The sequence below is a fragment of the Hevea brasiliensis genome, chromosome 11 (assembly GCF_030052815.1).
Source record: "Hevea brasiliensis isolate MT/VB/25A 57/8 chromosome 11, ASM3005281v1, whole genome shotgun sequence".
NCBI lineage: Eukaryota > Viridiplantae > Streptophyta > Magnoliopsida > Malpighiales > Euphorbiaceae > Hevea > Hevea brasiliensis.
The window spans coordinates 2,813,599-2,827,562 of NC_079503.1; the positions used below are offsets into that span (position 1 = coordinate 2,813,599).

The following is a 13,964-nucleotide window of genomic DNA, read 5'->3' on the forward strand; positions in this document are numbered from 1 at the left end:
GAAGGAGGAGAAGACAAAAAAAAAAAGGAAAAAAAAATTAAAGAGAGAAATAGTCAAAATTTCTTTTAGTTCTTCTTTCTTTCTTGCAATATTTCTTAAAGGTTAGTTCTTTTATTTTCTTTTCAAGATCTATGCCACGTAATATTTAATTATATGTTTCTTGTTTTTAATTTATTTTGTATGTTCATATAGATCATATAATCATGTTTAATTTGAGGGGATGCACAACTTTGCATATATTTAGTTTTCTGTCTTTCATATTTTTATTATTTTTCGTTATTTTCTAAATCTGTAAAAAATTTGAAAAAATTATATTCATATTCTACATGAAATTTTATTAATTTTAGGCTCAAGAATCACTAAAAAAACTTTAATATTTTGTAAGTTATAGCTGTTTGAAATTAGAGTTACTGTAAAATCCGATTTGCAGGATATGGAGCTCATATCTCCCTTGTTTCTTAATATTTTTGTGTAAATCTGGCATCTAAAATTGAATTTGGAATCTTATGAATCTTTTCCAATTAGTTTCGTATTCATATTTATTATGATTGGTGAGTTATGAATTTTACAAAAAAGTAGTGCGATTCTGTTATCAGAAAAATTTACGATTTATGTAGATTATTTGGCTAGGATTTTGTTTAATCTATGAATTTTATGATGTTGTATGATGTTTTAGCTGTCTTCTATAATTTTTTCATGATTTTTAGGCATGTCTAACTATTTTTTAAAAATTAGATTTCTTACTACTGTCAATCTACTAAAATCTGAAAATTATATGTTTATACAAGTTCTTGTGTGTTCTTGGGTTCTAATTGATATTTGATCTATTTTTCTAAGTTCTTTTAATGCAAGAGGTGTTATGAAGTGTTTGGATCATGTTAGAAGACTTAGATCATTAGGTAGTTATAACTGATTAGGAATTTTAACCCCTTTAGGAGACTAGAGTTAGAATTCAATGTGAATTATTATTTGTATTTTCTTATTTTTTTATTTTCTTTAGGTTTTTTTTTTTTATTTTTTCTCTTACAAATAAAATTGGTAAGTAGCCCTAAGGTAAGTACCAAAGAGGGCATTTGCGTAGAGCTTACATGGAGCTAAACGGGAGTAAGCAAGGAACATCATTGCCATATGAAAAGAGAATGCTATTTTTTAAGGGTAGTTTGCCCCGATGGCAACTGCAATTATCAAAAAGTAAGTAGCCCTAGATTCCTAAAATAATTATTAGCATGAAAATGTAGTAATAATATGATTTTTATTTGGTAATTTAAAATTAACTTTGTTTGTAATTTAATTGACTTTTGTATGTAATTAATTTAAATAAATACTTGATAAATTAAAATTAATCTTATTTGTAAATTAAACTAATATTGGCATATAAAATAAATATAATTTAATACTTAGTAATTGTAAAATAAATTTACATGTTAGAAATCTTTATTAGGTTGTGATTATTTGGGCCTTATGTGATATTAGAATAAATTACATATATACATAATTAATTTAATTTAATTATTCTCAAGGTAACTCGATGAAAAATTAATTAATTAGATGAAATAGAAATTTAAGATTATTTGAAATTGAATTTATTTGTAAATTAAATTCTCAATAATAAATTAATTTTCGTCATCCGGTAAATATCATTTAAATAATTAGCAACCTCATAGATAGGAATTACTTGTGCATGAAAATTATTTATAAACAACAACCCTTTTGTGAATTACTTGCGTGTGTAGGATTAGAATTGCATTTTTAGGATAAAGTTTAATAAATGAATAATAAACAAGACTTCTAGAAACATTATTAGAGGACTGTCACTCGAATTAACGAGGTTAGACTAGGAGTAAGGAGTAAGTTGGGCTATGGTAATGATAGTTATGAAAACTCTGCAAGGAGTAAGTTATCATCCATGACCCTCGAAAGAAACACTAAATATGTTCCGGTTATTACCCGGGTAACGACTCCCGTCTATCTATGCCTTCGTGGCATAAATTCTTAGTACCATGGTAGTGTTATAGGAAGACGATACTTACCAGTGGTTTGATTTTATTAGGATTGTATGAAGTGCATGTCTAAGAAATGTTGTCTAAGGAGGTGATACTTAAGTGAGACCATTGTGACTCCACTATCTTTTCTAGGCATTACCCGGTGCATTTTATATAATTCTAGTGGATGATATTTTGCCTCACGCCCTCCCTCCTACAAAGGTACTAGTATTTAAAGTTGATTTTTGGCAGTATAGCTGCCCTAAATGGGAGTGAGGATATCGTTGCTAGTAGTCATCTTTGAATAGCCAATCAAAGTAAGTTCATGGTATCAATGGAGTCAGGATAGATAAAAGAGTGGAAAATCTAGTCTGTTGGGATGTGCCATAGTAACTATGCAATGTTCTCGATATTTGTGTTATAAGCTACAGATTACAGTACCGACATGGGATTATTGTGTGGAGCTATGTGCTTCCCTGTGGTGCCCATGATGAGAATGTTTAGAGACAGTATCTGTTTTGGTACAGTTATGCCAGAATAGAGTTCTATTTCTGCAAAATAGTTGAAACTCCTAGTTAGCAGTTTAAAACCCTTGAGCTAGAATATCAAAAGTTACAGTGGGCAGTAACTAAAGTCAATGACTCGATTGCCCTAGCTTGGGTTAGAGTTACATCAAGACTTGTTGTAAGATTAAAGGTTTCAGCATAGTCATAAGTGAAGGGTAGCACTTATAGAGTGAAATCATCTAGTTTTCAAGAAAGGGTTTTGGACATTATTGGTATTATAATAGAATGTTGTGCCTAAAGTTTAAGTAAAAATAGCATTTTCTTTATGCAGTAAACAAGGTACAAAGTACAATTTTGCTTCCCTAAAAGGAGATCGGATGCTATGAATGATGTTTATAGTCTATGAAATGCGCTTTAAGGGGTTTACAGTATGATAAGATAGCAGACAGCCTGAGATGGTTGTGGCAAAGTGGCAGATGTAGTACCTCGACGGCAATCAGTTGTTATGTAAAGTATGATCTTATCCTTGTAGGAGAGACAAAAGTTTACTATTGTTGATGGTAACCTATAGAATAGTGTCCCAAATGGGACTGTAAAGTATGGTAAAGAGTTATTGGTTTGGGTATCCTGGAGAGGGTACAAGTTTCACTGTAAGGATCATAAGAGATCGGATCATGATAGATTTAGAGCTTTGGAGTAGTAAGGAAAAAAGGGGATCTTGTAGATTTCTCCTTTGAGGTATTAGAGGGTAGTTTATAGCTAAGCAGAGGAAAGGACAATGACTGCAATTCAACGAGAATAAGTAATAGAATGTCAATAGATAAAAGGAAATATAGAAATGAAAATTTGGATAGTTGGTTTTAGATGTAACAGGAGAGAAATTCGAATGGCAGTGGAAATGCTAATAAAAGTGGTTGACAGACCAATTATGAGTAGTACAAAGATGAATATGACCTAACGGAGATACTGAAAAGTACAGTTATCTAGTGTAGCTGTCAGGTTAAAAAGAAGAATGGAGCTAGGGAATAAAGTAATTAAAGTTTGATTTTGGGTAAGATAAAAGAGATGAATTAAAGAGCAAACCGAATAGTCAAGAATAAAACAAGATTAGAAATAGTAGAGTCAAGATATAGAGGAGGCAAAGTGCAGTTCTAGGAAAGGTAACAAGATAAACAAAATAATAAGGATAGAGAGCTTAGAAAAGGATGACATTAAGGAGGACGTTTATCACGGTATAGGACCTAGAAGTGCAGAGTTCAGAGCAGGACATAGTTGATGCAGTGTTAGGAGCTAGAACATGAAGCTCAGAGTTGAAGGATCTATAATCAAATTTGTCTATTTTCTGTCCCCAAGGTAGAATAAGAGGCAATGGGACAAGGACCTTTTGAGTGTTAATGGTATGAGGGAAGCTAGGTGGGGTAGGTAACCAAAGTAAATAGCAACCTAAGGGTGTGCAACAGTAACCCGAGCAGTCTTAACAGACAAAGAAGTGAAGTCAGTAAGTAGTAAGTTGAATAACACTCAGCCTAAATGTGCCTGATAGGAGAAAGAAACAAGAGATAATGGCACAGAGGTTTAACGTTAAAATTCAGGATGGTGAGACCTAGAGTCTATAATTGGAGTTAGAAAAATATTTTCGGCGTGACCAACAAGATAATTATGTAAGAAAATATGAATAATAATATGATAATGTGTAGCAGAATGCTAGTAAAAGTCAAGATAGGATAAGATAGGTATAGATGTAATTATAAGATATTAAGAAGTACAAGGATAAAAGTTATAGCAGTAAGTATGATTGGAATCAATTTTGGAAGAGTTTGTTAGTAAGAGGTATCTTTTACAATACAATAAGATATAGGGATGCAAAAGAGAGAGGATAGGCATAAAAGATAAAATTGGAGTATAAGTAAAGATAGTAAATCTTAAGATGATATGTCAAACAAATCGGTGGTACAACAGAAGGATTGTTGCAGCTGATATCTTATAGAAAGAGATGATGAAATTTCAAGAAGAAGACCAAGAGATATGGGTTGAACATTATTCTACAAACAATAGTGTGCTGATGATTGTAAGAGGAGATTTCTCTTTCTCTTCAAGTTTAGCTTGTGCTTTTGACTCTAGAAGACTATATAAGTAAGGGAAGTTATGTTGAGGTGACCTAGTATTTAAGAATTTGGTAGGCATTAGTCCATACACATTCTCCTTAAAAGGAAATGACGGCAAGTGTGTACCTAATGTTAAGTATGAAAGGACGATTAGAGTAATGACAGGAGTTAAATCGTGTTAGTTATCAGGGCTTGCAACCCTCCAAAACTATAAGCTGAAGGAAGTAGTATTTGTGGATGAGTTTCAGTGGATGAAATTATTGATGATGGGTAAATTTGAGGCTGAAGTTTGGAGAGCCATGAGCAATATATGTGATTATATTAAAGAGAATGAACACGTGAAATATCTTATCTGAAATTATAGAATAACACACATTTTCTCACAGCCATGTTAGTTCAAGTAGAATTTATAGTTTCAAGGGCTCCTATCTAACCATGATGAGCGATTTTCTACAAAGGGTAGTAGGGAATGATAATATTCTGATGGTCAAGTTGAGAAAAGAGATACAAGAAGAATTTTCTATAGTCAATTACGAGTGTTACATAATGTGAAGGATGTACTGATAGGAGCCAATTGTAAGGTTAGAAGTCTAGAAGTAATAGAACTAGTAATCAAGTTAGGACTAAGAAATAAAAAGAAGAATGAAGTTGATGATGGGATGGACATCCTTGAAGGAAAAAGGTATAAGAGTGAGAGAGGACAAAGGTTAAAGAATAAGTACAGTAGGTTGAAAAGATATCAACAATAGCAAAAACAGAAAAAGGAAATGGATAAAATCCAAAGAACAGGAGAAAAGCTCAGTAGAGTTGTCTACAATAATGAGAATAAGGAGGAATAAGCATGCTAGAGTTGTCTACAATTATGGTGAGATAATAGATTAAAGGAGTAGTGGAGCTTCGATCTAATTGCTAATGTGTCAAAAAGTACATTACATAATAAGAAGCTTTAGGAAGAAGTCAAGATACTTCCATTCCAGAGAAGGAGTGGGAAATGATAAGGTCATGTTAACTAGATTATCAAAGAATACAAATACTTTTGTCATATAGGAGAAGAGACCCAGTTACTTTTCAATGTTGATAGATGGTGCAGGGTACACTTGGCACTTGAATGGAACTCTATATAACTAGTTATATAAGATTGATAGGAGTTGGTCTAAGGACCTTAGCAATGACACAAAGTAGATTGGAAATTCAAAGTATCATGGGGGATGAAAAGATGGATAGGTATTGACCATTGAAGTCATAGGACAAGTAAAGATTTTGAATGACATGCATATGATAGGTGCTATAGGAAAGCATCTCATAGGATACTATAGGATAAGGAACATAAGTCATGTCTTTGGGGAGTAGAGATTATTGAAAAAGAGGAATGAGGACTGAAGTCACCAAGAGACACGTTAGGGCATAATGAAAGTGAGGTAAGTGCCAAAGTTGATTGAAGTCATCAGATATCAAGTCAAGAGCAGTGGAGTTATAGTGAGTACTAGAGATGACAAAAAAAAAGATAAACGAGTAGTCGGATGTGATGGTTTAGTCTCAGAAGGAGGATGGTAGCTAGCGTACTATGACAGGGGCAGATAGATGTAAAACATTTTTAAGCCTCCATGTTGATCCAAGGCGGAAAGATGTAAAATTTGCAATGGGTGACTGTGTTCGTAAAGGTTTCTCCTATGAAAGGGATTATGAGATTTGGAAAGAAAAGGCAAGTTGGCCCTCCATTACATAAGACCTTTGAGATCATGGACAGAGTGGGAGCAGTTGCCTATCAGTTAGAGTTGCCATCAAATCTTTCTTATGTCCACCTAGTATTCCACATTTTCATGCTTAGGAAGTATGTTCCCTATCCTTCTCATGTGCTGGAATCAGACACAGTGGAGTTAAATGAGAATTTGATCTTTGAGGAGCAACTAGTAGCCATAGTAGACTATCAGATGAGACAATTTTGGTCAAGGCAGATCCCTATGGTTAGTCTTATGGAGGAGTTAATTTATAAAAGAATGCACTTGGGAGTTAGAGCGGGATATGCGCAGCAAGTACTCATAAGTTTGATATACAACTATGGGTCATTGTTCTGCCTTGTGTAAAATTCGAGGACGAATTTTCTGTAAGGGGAGAAGAATGTAACATCTCAAATTTTGAAATAATTATTTTATCTGTAATTATATAATTTTTGACTGGTTTGATGGGCTTAGGAGGGGCCATATGATGTTGATGAGATGTAGATATGGAAGATGTGATTTAGAAGTATTATTTGGATCATTTTGCATATTGGGTAGGTCCTAGGTATAGGGGAACTCTGTTGGATTTTCAGCACAACTTAGGGTGTCTTTGATTCTTTTTAAGCTTGTATTGAGTCAATTGTATTAAATAATTGTAATGTAATTGTCAGGTGAGCCGGGACAACCTTCCTCCTTTGCCTAGCCACCACAATGACCTCGGTTCATGTCTGTAAGTAAAATATTAATTTTAATTATAATTTGAATATTATTATATGTTCAGGTATGTCCATGAATCACTTATAAATATATATCTATGTAGTTAAATACTAAGCACATTTTATATTGAATTCTTAATTGATGAAATGCTATGGATGTTTTACACGGCTGGAGCTTGACTCGCTGAGATCTGATCCTTTTATGGATAAATCAGGGTAGGCACTGCTCGACATGATCTCGCTGACCCCTGCATTTGGTCTATTAAGCAAAAGTTCGGCTTGAGATGTACTCGCTAATAGAGGTTGGATTAAGAGAGCTGTATAGTGGATCAGCTCCCATATATGTATTGTTTGAACATTATATGAGTATGCGAGTGCTCCAAATTACCTTTTTGTTGTTCATGATGTGATTTGTATGAAAACTATAAAGGTGTTATATTCCACTCTTTAGGATACATTAGCCTTAGATAGCTATAAAAATTGTACTTGAAATCAGTATTTTACTCTCTGAGTCGAACGTTCACTTTTGTTTACCTTTTTTTTCAGGACACAAGAGGCCCTTTATTGAGTTTAACCTACTCTCTTCTTCGCATGTCTATTATCGGCATTTAACTGTATTTTGTTCTCTTATTCTGTTCTAGAACTCTGCATGTATTATTATTATTAGTGATGTACTCATTTGGATTTGTTACGTATGTATTAACTGAAATTGTAAGCATGAAATATGAGCATGCGTAAATGATCATTGGGTTGAATGAGGGAGCTGAGCTCCCATTTGAAATAGTATTGTTATGAGTATGTGAAGGGTGAGCTGAGTTCCCCAAATTGTTATATATATTGTACTTATAGGTCGAGTGAGTCAAAAACTCCCCATTGGATGGTCCATGTTATGGCCGAACTCTATCCAGTTGATTTCTTAAAATTAGGCTTAATATGAGCCTTAAGATTAGGTTAAGAAATAGTTAAGCTTACTATGGGCCTCGGGGACTTTAGGCTGGCCTAGGTCCTAGCGTCGATCCAACCCATAAGTTGAGTCATGACAGTATTGACGATTTTAAAATTTTGATTAATACAGTTAATAATAATAATAATAATAATAATAATAATAATAATTAAACAATAAAAACAAAATTGCCAAAGAGCACAGTGTCAGACATTGTCACCTTAGAGTTGCCAAGACAGAACAAAAGCAGTTCAGGCTGTTTTAATTTCAGAACACTAATTTTAATGAAGTGAACTATAATGCATGAGATGGTGATCATATGTAGAAAAAAAAAAAAAAAAAAAAAAGATGGCAATCATATGGAGCTCAAAGGGGTAAGAGGAGTTGGGGGCAACCGCACATGGAAATGATCTGGATAGAAGCTTTCACTGATAGGCTCGATTTTGGGGCACAAGCAAGTGCGCCAACTGAATTTAAAAGATGCTGCATTGGAGCAAGTTATGGTTAATTATAATGCTTGAGTTCAAAATTCATTTATTCACAATTTCACACAAAAAACATCGTAAACCTATCACATAAACTCCACTGTCATAACCTGTATTGGCGATGTGACAAGAGCTCAGGATAGTTTTGAAGGTGCAACAAAATGCCCTAACAAATAAAGGGCTTGATTGTGTTTTCCATTTCATCAGGGACTTCTGGGGCTAATTTTATTCAAACACTTTACAATTAGAAAGCAATTAATTGATTCATTTCCCAAATCCCAATTTCTAGAACTGCTGTTATGTACTTCAGGTTGTTGGTAATCCTTCTGGAGTTGCACAGATAGTTATTTGTGAACTTGTCAATGTAAACTCAGGAGGAAAAATACAGCAGGCAGAGTACGTAATCCTTTTTTCTCATAATCTGCCCTGACCTCCTCGTTCCTTCAAAGGCTGAAATGAAGTGAACCACTGCTTCCAAGGGGCATCATTTTGTTGTTCAATCCATGACAAGAAAGCACTGTCTAACAAGCAGAACATATTGACGTAGAGGAGTTGGTACCTCACTGGCACATACCGGAAATTTGCAATCTGAACTACTGGCCATACAGCACCCTCCAAAATCAAGGCTGGGAGGAAGTCCCTCTTCAAATCTTCCTTCACTTGAGTTACACTTTTGCCAGTGGAAAACCCCATATAAGTGAAGAACACAAACAAATCAAAGGGGCCAAAGATTATGCCATCAGCTGCCACTTTAGTAGCAACAAATCGCACAGACTTTGGTTGCAGTTGAAGCCTCATCCTTATAAGCCTGTCCAAGCCTTCATACCTGTAACAAAAAAAGTTCATAGGCTAAGATAAAAGACTTGATCCTCTTGTACTTGCTTGTGCATGAATTCTTAGTGATCAAATGCTAGCATCTCAATTCTGATGTTCAGTATTTTACTCTGCATAAAAAAATCCAATTCTAATTACATTCTAAACTGTTTGTCCTCAAGGTTATAAAATGATCTAATTTGCCTAAAATGATAATATAACTTTATGATGGATCACTAAACGCAACCTTTGTTTCAGTTCTTTCATTACATTTTAATCACTGGCCTTCTAGGAGTGTTCAATCTAAATCTTGAACTTCATGCATGATATAAGGCCACACCAAACTGTATGCATAATATCAAATTAATGAGGCCTATATATTTAATGTCAGGCAATATATGGCATACCATATGCATGCAAGCCATAAGCTTCACATCGATTAAATGGGGAAATATTGCCATCCCTAACATTGCTGGAGAAAAAAAATTTGGCAAAAAAAGAAATGCTACTTGCAAATTTAGATGTTAGAAATCACTGGTGAAATTCATATATATCGAAGTTTTTTTTGGTTTATTTTCTCTACACACACACACACACACACACACACACACACCATATATTGGTGCTGATAATTGCCTATCCTAAGACTCACACACACCAAACTTTATGCGTAATATCAAATTAATGAGGCCTATACATTTAATGTAAGGCAATATATGGCATACCATATGCATGCAACCCATAAGCTTCACGTCAATTAAATGGGGAAATATTGCCATCTCTAACATTGCTGGAAAAAAAAATTGGCAAAAAAATAAATGCTACTTGAAAATTTAGATGTTAGAAATCACTGGTGAAATTCATATATATCCAAGTTTTTTTTTGGTATATTATCTCTAGACACACACACACACACACACACCATATATAGGTGCTGATAATTGCCTATCCTAAGACGTAATGGACTACTTCAACTAACTGCCAGGGACGAAGGATTAGAATCAGAAATGGGTACTGTCTCCTTGCAATAAGGCGACAACAGCTTCATAGTCAGACTCAGAACACAAAATCCCATTTCCAAGCCATAAATTAATTTATTCAATAGCATTTCCATGCATGTACCACCAATCTAGTTCCAATGCCAAACCATATATTGCCCTAAAGATTATCCCTAAAAGAAGACTCCCTTCATTAGCAGCATTTGCAGTAGCACACAATATCAGATGAAAAGATGTATAAAAGGGTAATAAGGAAAACACAAACCAAAAGTGGCCAACTGGACCGACGAAGCCAAAGCCAAACAGACTAGTGATAGCTACACGTTTCCAATTGATTTTGAATTCTGATTCTACATCCTGCTTCATAAAAAACAGATAATAACATTGTTAGTGAGAGAAATTGATCAACACACATGAAGTAACCAAGTTCATTTCAAAGCATGGCAAGCCAAATGGTGAGTCCTATAACAGCATCAATTTAACGAAAAAAATGGCATTAAAAATAAGAGGAAAAATACAATAAAATGAAATAAATAAAATATTAATTAGTTTTCCCCAAACCAACTTCTGAATTTAATCCACTGAAATTCTAAAATTTTGATATGCAACCTTACAAGGATGTGTGTTGATCATGTTACCAGCATCTCTCATTCAGTCTTTTTTTTCTCCTACTATATATGGTGTGATTGATTGCATGATTTAGGAAACAGAAGTTAATAGATCAGAAGAAGTTAGCAATTGAAATGGACAGGGAACTATTCCTTGAATAATTACAACAGCCACAAGCACAGAAAGGGGATGTTAAATGGAATAGGGCCAAGAATGGTCAAAATTTCTTTATTCCCCTTTCTCATTTTATTCCATTCCAGGCATTTCATTTCCTTTTCATGGGTGAGGTCTAACTAGAGATATGTCTTTCAGTGGAAGATCTTCAAAAAAAAAAAAAGTAGGTTATGAATGAACTAGGTTATCCTTTTCTTTTCATAGGGCAGGGCTAGAGATACACTCACCCTAAAGTAAGAAAGCGTAGCCCCAGACTCAGACCAGTAAGCTATCAGTAGAGCTGGTACCCCTTTCCCCTTTGCTCCCTCTCCTTTTCAGTCGAGCTTCACTACGTCCAATAATGAATGAAAGAAGAGAACTCTCTTCATAAGATCATCCAACTCTTAATTGAGAAAGCGGAGGAATATGATAAAGAGAGTTTATCAGGTCTAAATTTTTGCGTCTATTTGAGGGGTTAGGGCCAAGAATGGTCAATCTCCTCAGAAATCCCTTTCCTACAAGATATAAGAATCCAGTTTGTTAGAAATTTATAGACCATTTAAGGCTAGATTACCTTATTTGCCTCTTCTTATTAATATTAGGCAGTATAATGCATTTTTCCATCTGAGAATCAACTGACTTGAAATTTGACATGAATACCTTTCTAAAATTTTAGAATTTCGACTCAAGGTTTGCTAAAGATCAGCCATATCTTCAGCTTTTTTAGTGTCAATTGATATATTTGGAGTAAAAGGCCAATGACAAAATTAAGTGCAGCAAGCGGGGTAGAATCAGAGGCTATAAGCTTGCAATAAAAACTGCCACTGCTACAGCAGATCTACAGTCTAAATATTTCTTTTGACACCAACCCAATTTACTAGGTTGATTTTATCCAAAAAATTAGGCCGCAAGGAGCTGCACAATCTTGGGTATGAGGAATTGTGTCAGTTTCAAGTCAAGATATATCTTGAAAACAGAATTGGAACTCAAATCTACCTGCAGACAACAGAAATGAGCCTTTAACTATCAAGTAAACTATGCATAAATGCACATGAACACCACTGTGTTCGTTGTGACCATCAAAATATGAAATTTCATTATTGGTAAAGAGATGCACATTCAACATGTTGTATTGGTCCTAATCGCAGGAATCAAGAAAAACCAACAAGGTTACAACAAAGGAAGACCACTATCAAAAAGTTGGTGGTTTTCAATTCTCATTTTCATTGAACTACTGCTGCACAGTTGTATGTATTATGGAATTGGATTGTCCCATTAAGATAGTCCCACAATCTCAAATTCCCATCGTCAAAGGGGGCCACTATGGCTAAATCTAGTAAGTCGAAAACATCATCGCTTCTTTACACCATCAGTTCCCATAGCTTCACTGATGAAGGTGCTCCCTGTTGAAATCATGGAAATGTAGAATGCGGCCATTACAGATATAGGGAGCATCATCAGGGGCAGTAGGAAGCATCAGTACAGAAATACGCAATGACTTTCTATACACAATTGATAAGACCAGCCAATGGAAAACTTGGTAACCAAGTGCACCCAAATCCAAGAACATCTAAACAAGAAGGAACTAGTAGAAGATTCCCAATAAAGGAGTGAACTTTCCAGGCAGTTGAAAGATCAAACTCACTAAAAGTTACAATAATAATAGCCAAAAAGTAGCACTTAAAAAGCTATATGTTGATAGAGCAAGCATAACCAAACGAACGACGGAAATTAAAAAGCAATAAATTGGCCCAAACTCTCACAGGAATATCATCAAAATACCTAGGTTTCAAGATGCCCATAGAAAAAGACATGGGGCAAAATACAAAACACATTAAATCGAGAAAATCAAGGCTACCCAATACAAAATACAATGTATGAAAGGTGCTTATAATGGAGGATAGTGAGCTTACAGAATTGTTAAGGCGGCTGAGTGCTGTTGAGTGAGTGATGTATTGAGCACTAATATCACCAATGCTCCAAAGAATTCCAGAGCTGATGATCTGGGTCTTAACCGGATGATAAGATAGGCAATGCTGGTACAATTTCCATAGCTTCAGCATCTTATCAGATAGAGAGAGAGAGAGAGAGAGAGAGAGAGAGAGAGCGAGAGAGTATACTTTAGGAACCCATGTCCTGTTGTTGACCGATTTGGCATAAGGTCTGACCTAAGCATCTCATTGATTAAAACATTAATTTCTACTTTTCTTTTTCTTAAAAAATAAAAATATATTTATAAAAAAATATAATAAAAATACATTTCCTTCATTTTAATGTTCATTTTGCTCTACATTGACTGAGTGGTAATGCATACTTTACAGTTGACACAAGTTGAAATGGTAAAATTGTTATTTGTGGAAGGACTTTAACATAATTACACCCATCTCAAATGATTAATATCATGATCCACCCTATAGGCTAGAACGGCACTAGTATCTGAGCTGGTATAAAACCCTCGAGACCTGTAGTAAGTCTTAATGTTCTTAAACTCATGATCAGGCCTATAATTTATATCCAATATGTATATAAAATAATTTAAATTAAACTGTTATAATTTTAATTCAGGCTAACTTCACCCAGTAATTATCAGAAACTAAAATTAGGGGAGCCCAGCTCAACTCTGTTACATCATTTACAAACTATTTAAAACTCATAAAAATTTTTCATTTGTTAATACAAAAATGTAAATTCATGTAGTTGCTGACAGAATTAATGCTACTACTAGTACATGCGGAGTTCTAAATTACAAATTTAGATAATAATAATACAGTTAAGTAATTTTTTTATAACCTGCGAGGAAAGTAACAGGTTATTCTGAAAAAGGACTTCTCCTGTAGCCTGGAAAAATATGATAAAGAGCAGTGAGCGTTCAACTCAGAGAGGAAAATACCAATTTCAATCATAATTTCTATAGTTATCTAAAGCTAATGCACCCT

General features: G+C 34.3%; 1 protein-coding gene across 2 annotated transcripts; it reads right to left on the reverse strand.

Annotated features, from left to right (window-relative positions):
- Positions 1 to 8,487: 8,487 nt before the first annotated feature.
- Positions 8,488 to 13,182, reverse strand: LOC110671824 (uncharacterized). Of its 2 annotated transcripts, none has more exons than XM_021834414.2 (3): positions 12,942 to 13,182; positions 10,532 to 10,623; positions 8,488 to 9,281 (listed from the first exon to the last, which is right to left on the reverse strand). In XM_021834414.2, exons 1-3 carry the CDS (start codon positions 13,089 to 13,091, stop codon positions 8,870 to 8,872), a joined length of 654 nt encoding a protein of 217 aa, XP_021690106.2. In that variant the 5' UTR covers positions 13,092 to 13,182; the 3' UTR covers positions 8,488 to 8,869. The 2 variants fall into 2 exon arrangements, with proteins under 2 accessions (XP_021690106.2, XP_021690105.2); XM_021834413.2 differs by having other exon boundaries at positions 10,532 to 10,626.
- Between the last annotated feature and the right edge of the window lie 782 nt (positions 13,183 to 13,964).

Excerpts from the sequence above, each read along its gene's own strand:
- LOC110671824 (XM_021834413.2), bottom strand. The coding sequence starts at position 13,091 with ATGCTGAAGCTATGGAAATTGTACCAGCATTGCCTATCTTATCATCCG. Across the intron at positions 10,627-12,941 it reads TCAGCCGCCTTAACAATTCT|CAGGATGTAGAATCAGAATT; the intron begins GTAAGCTCACTA and ends TTTTTTATGAAG. Across the intron at positions 9,282-10,531 it reads GGTCCAGTTGGCCACTTTTG|GTATGAAGGCTTGGACAGGC; the intron begins GTTTGTGTTTTC and ends TTTTTGTTACAG.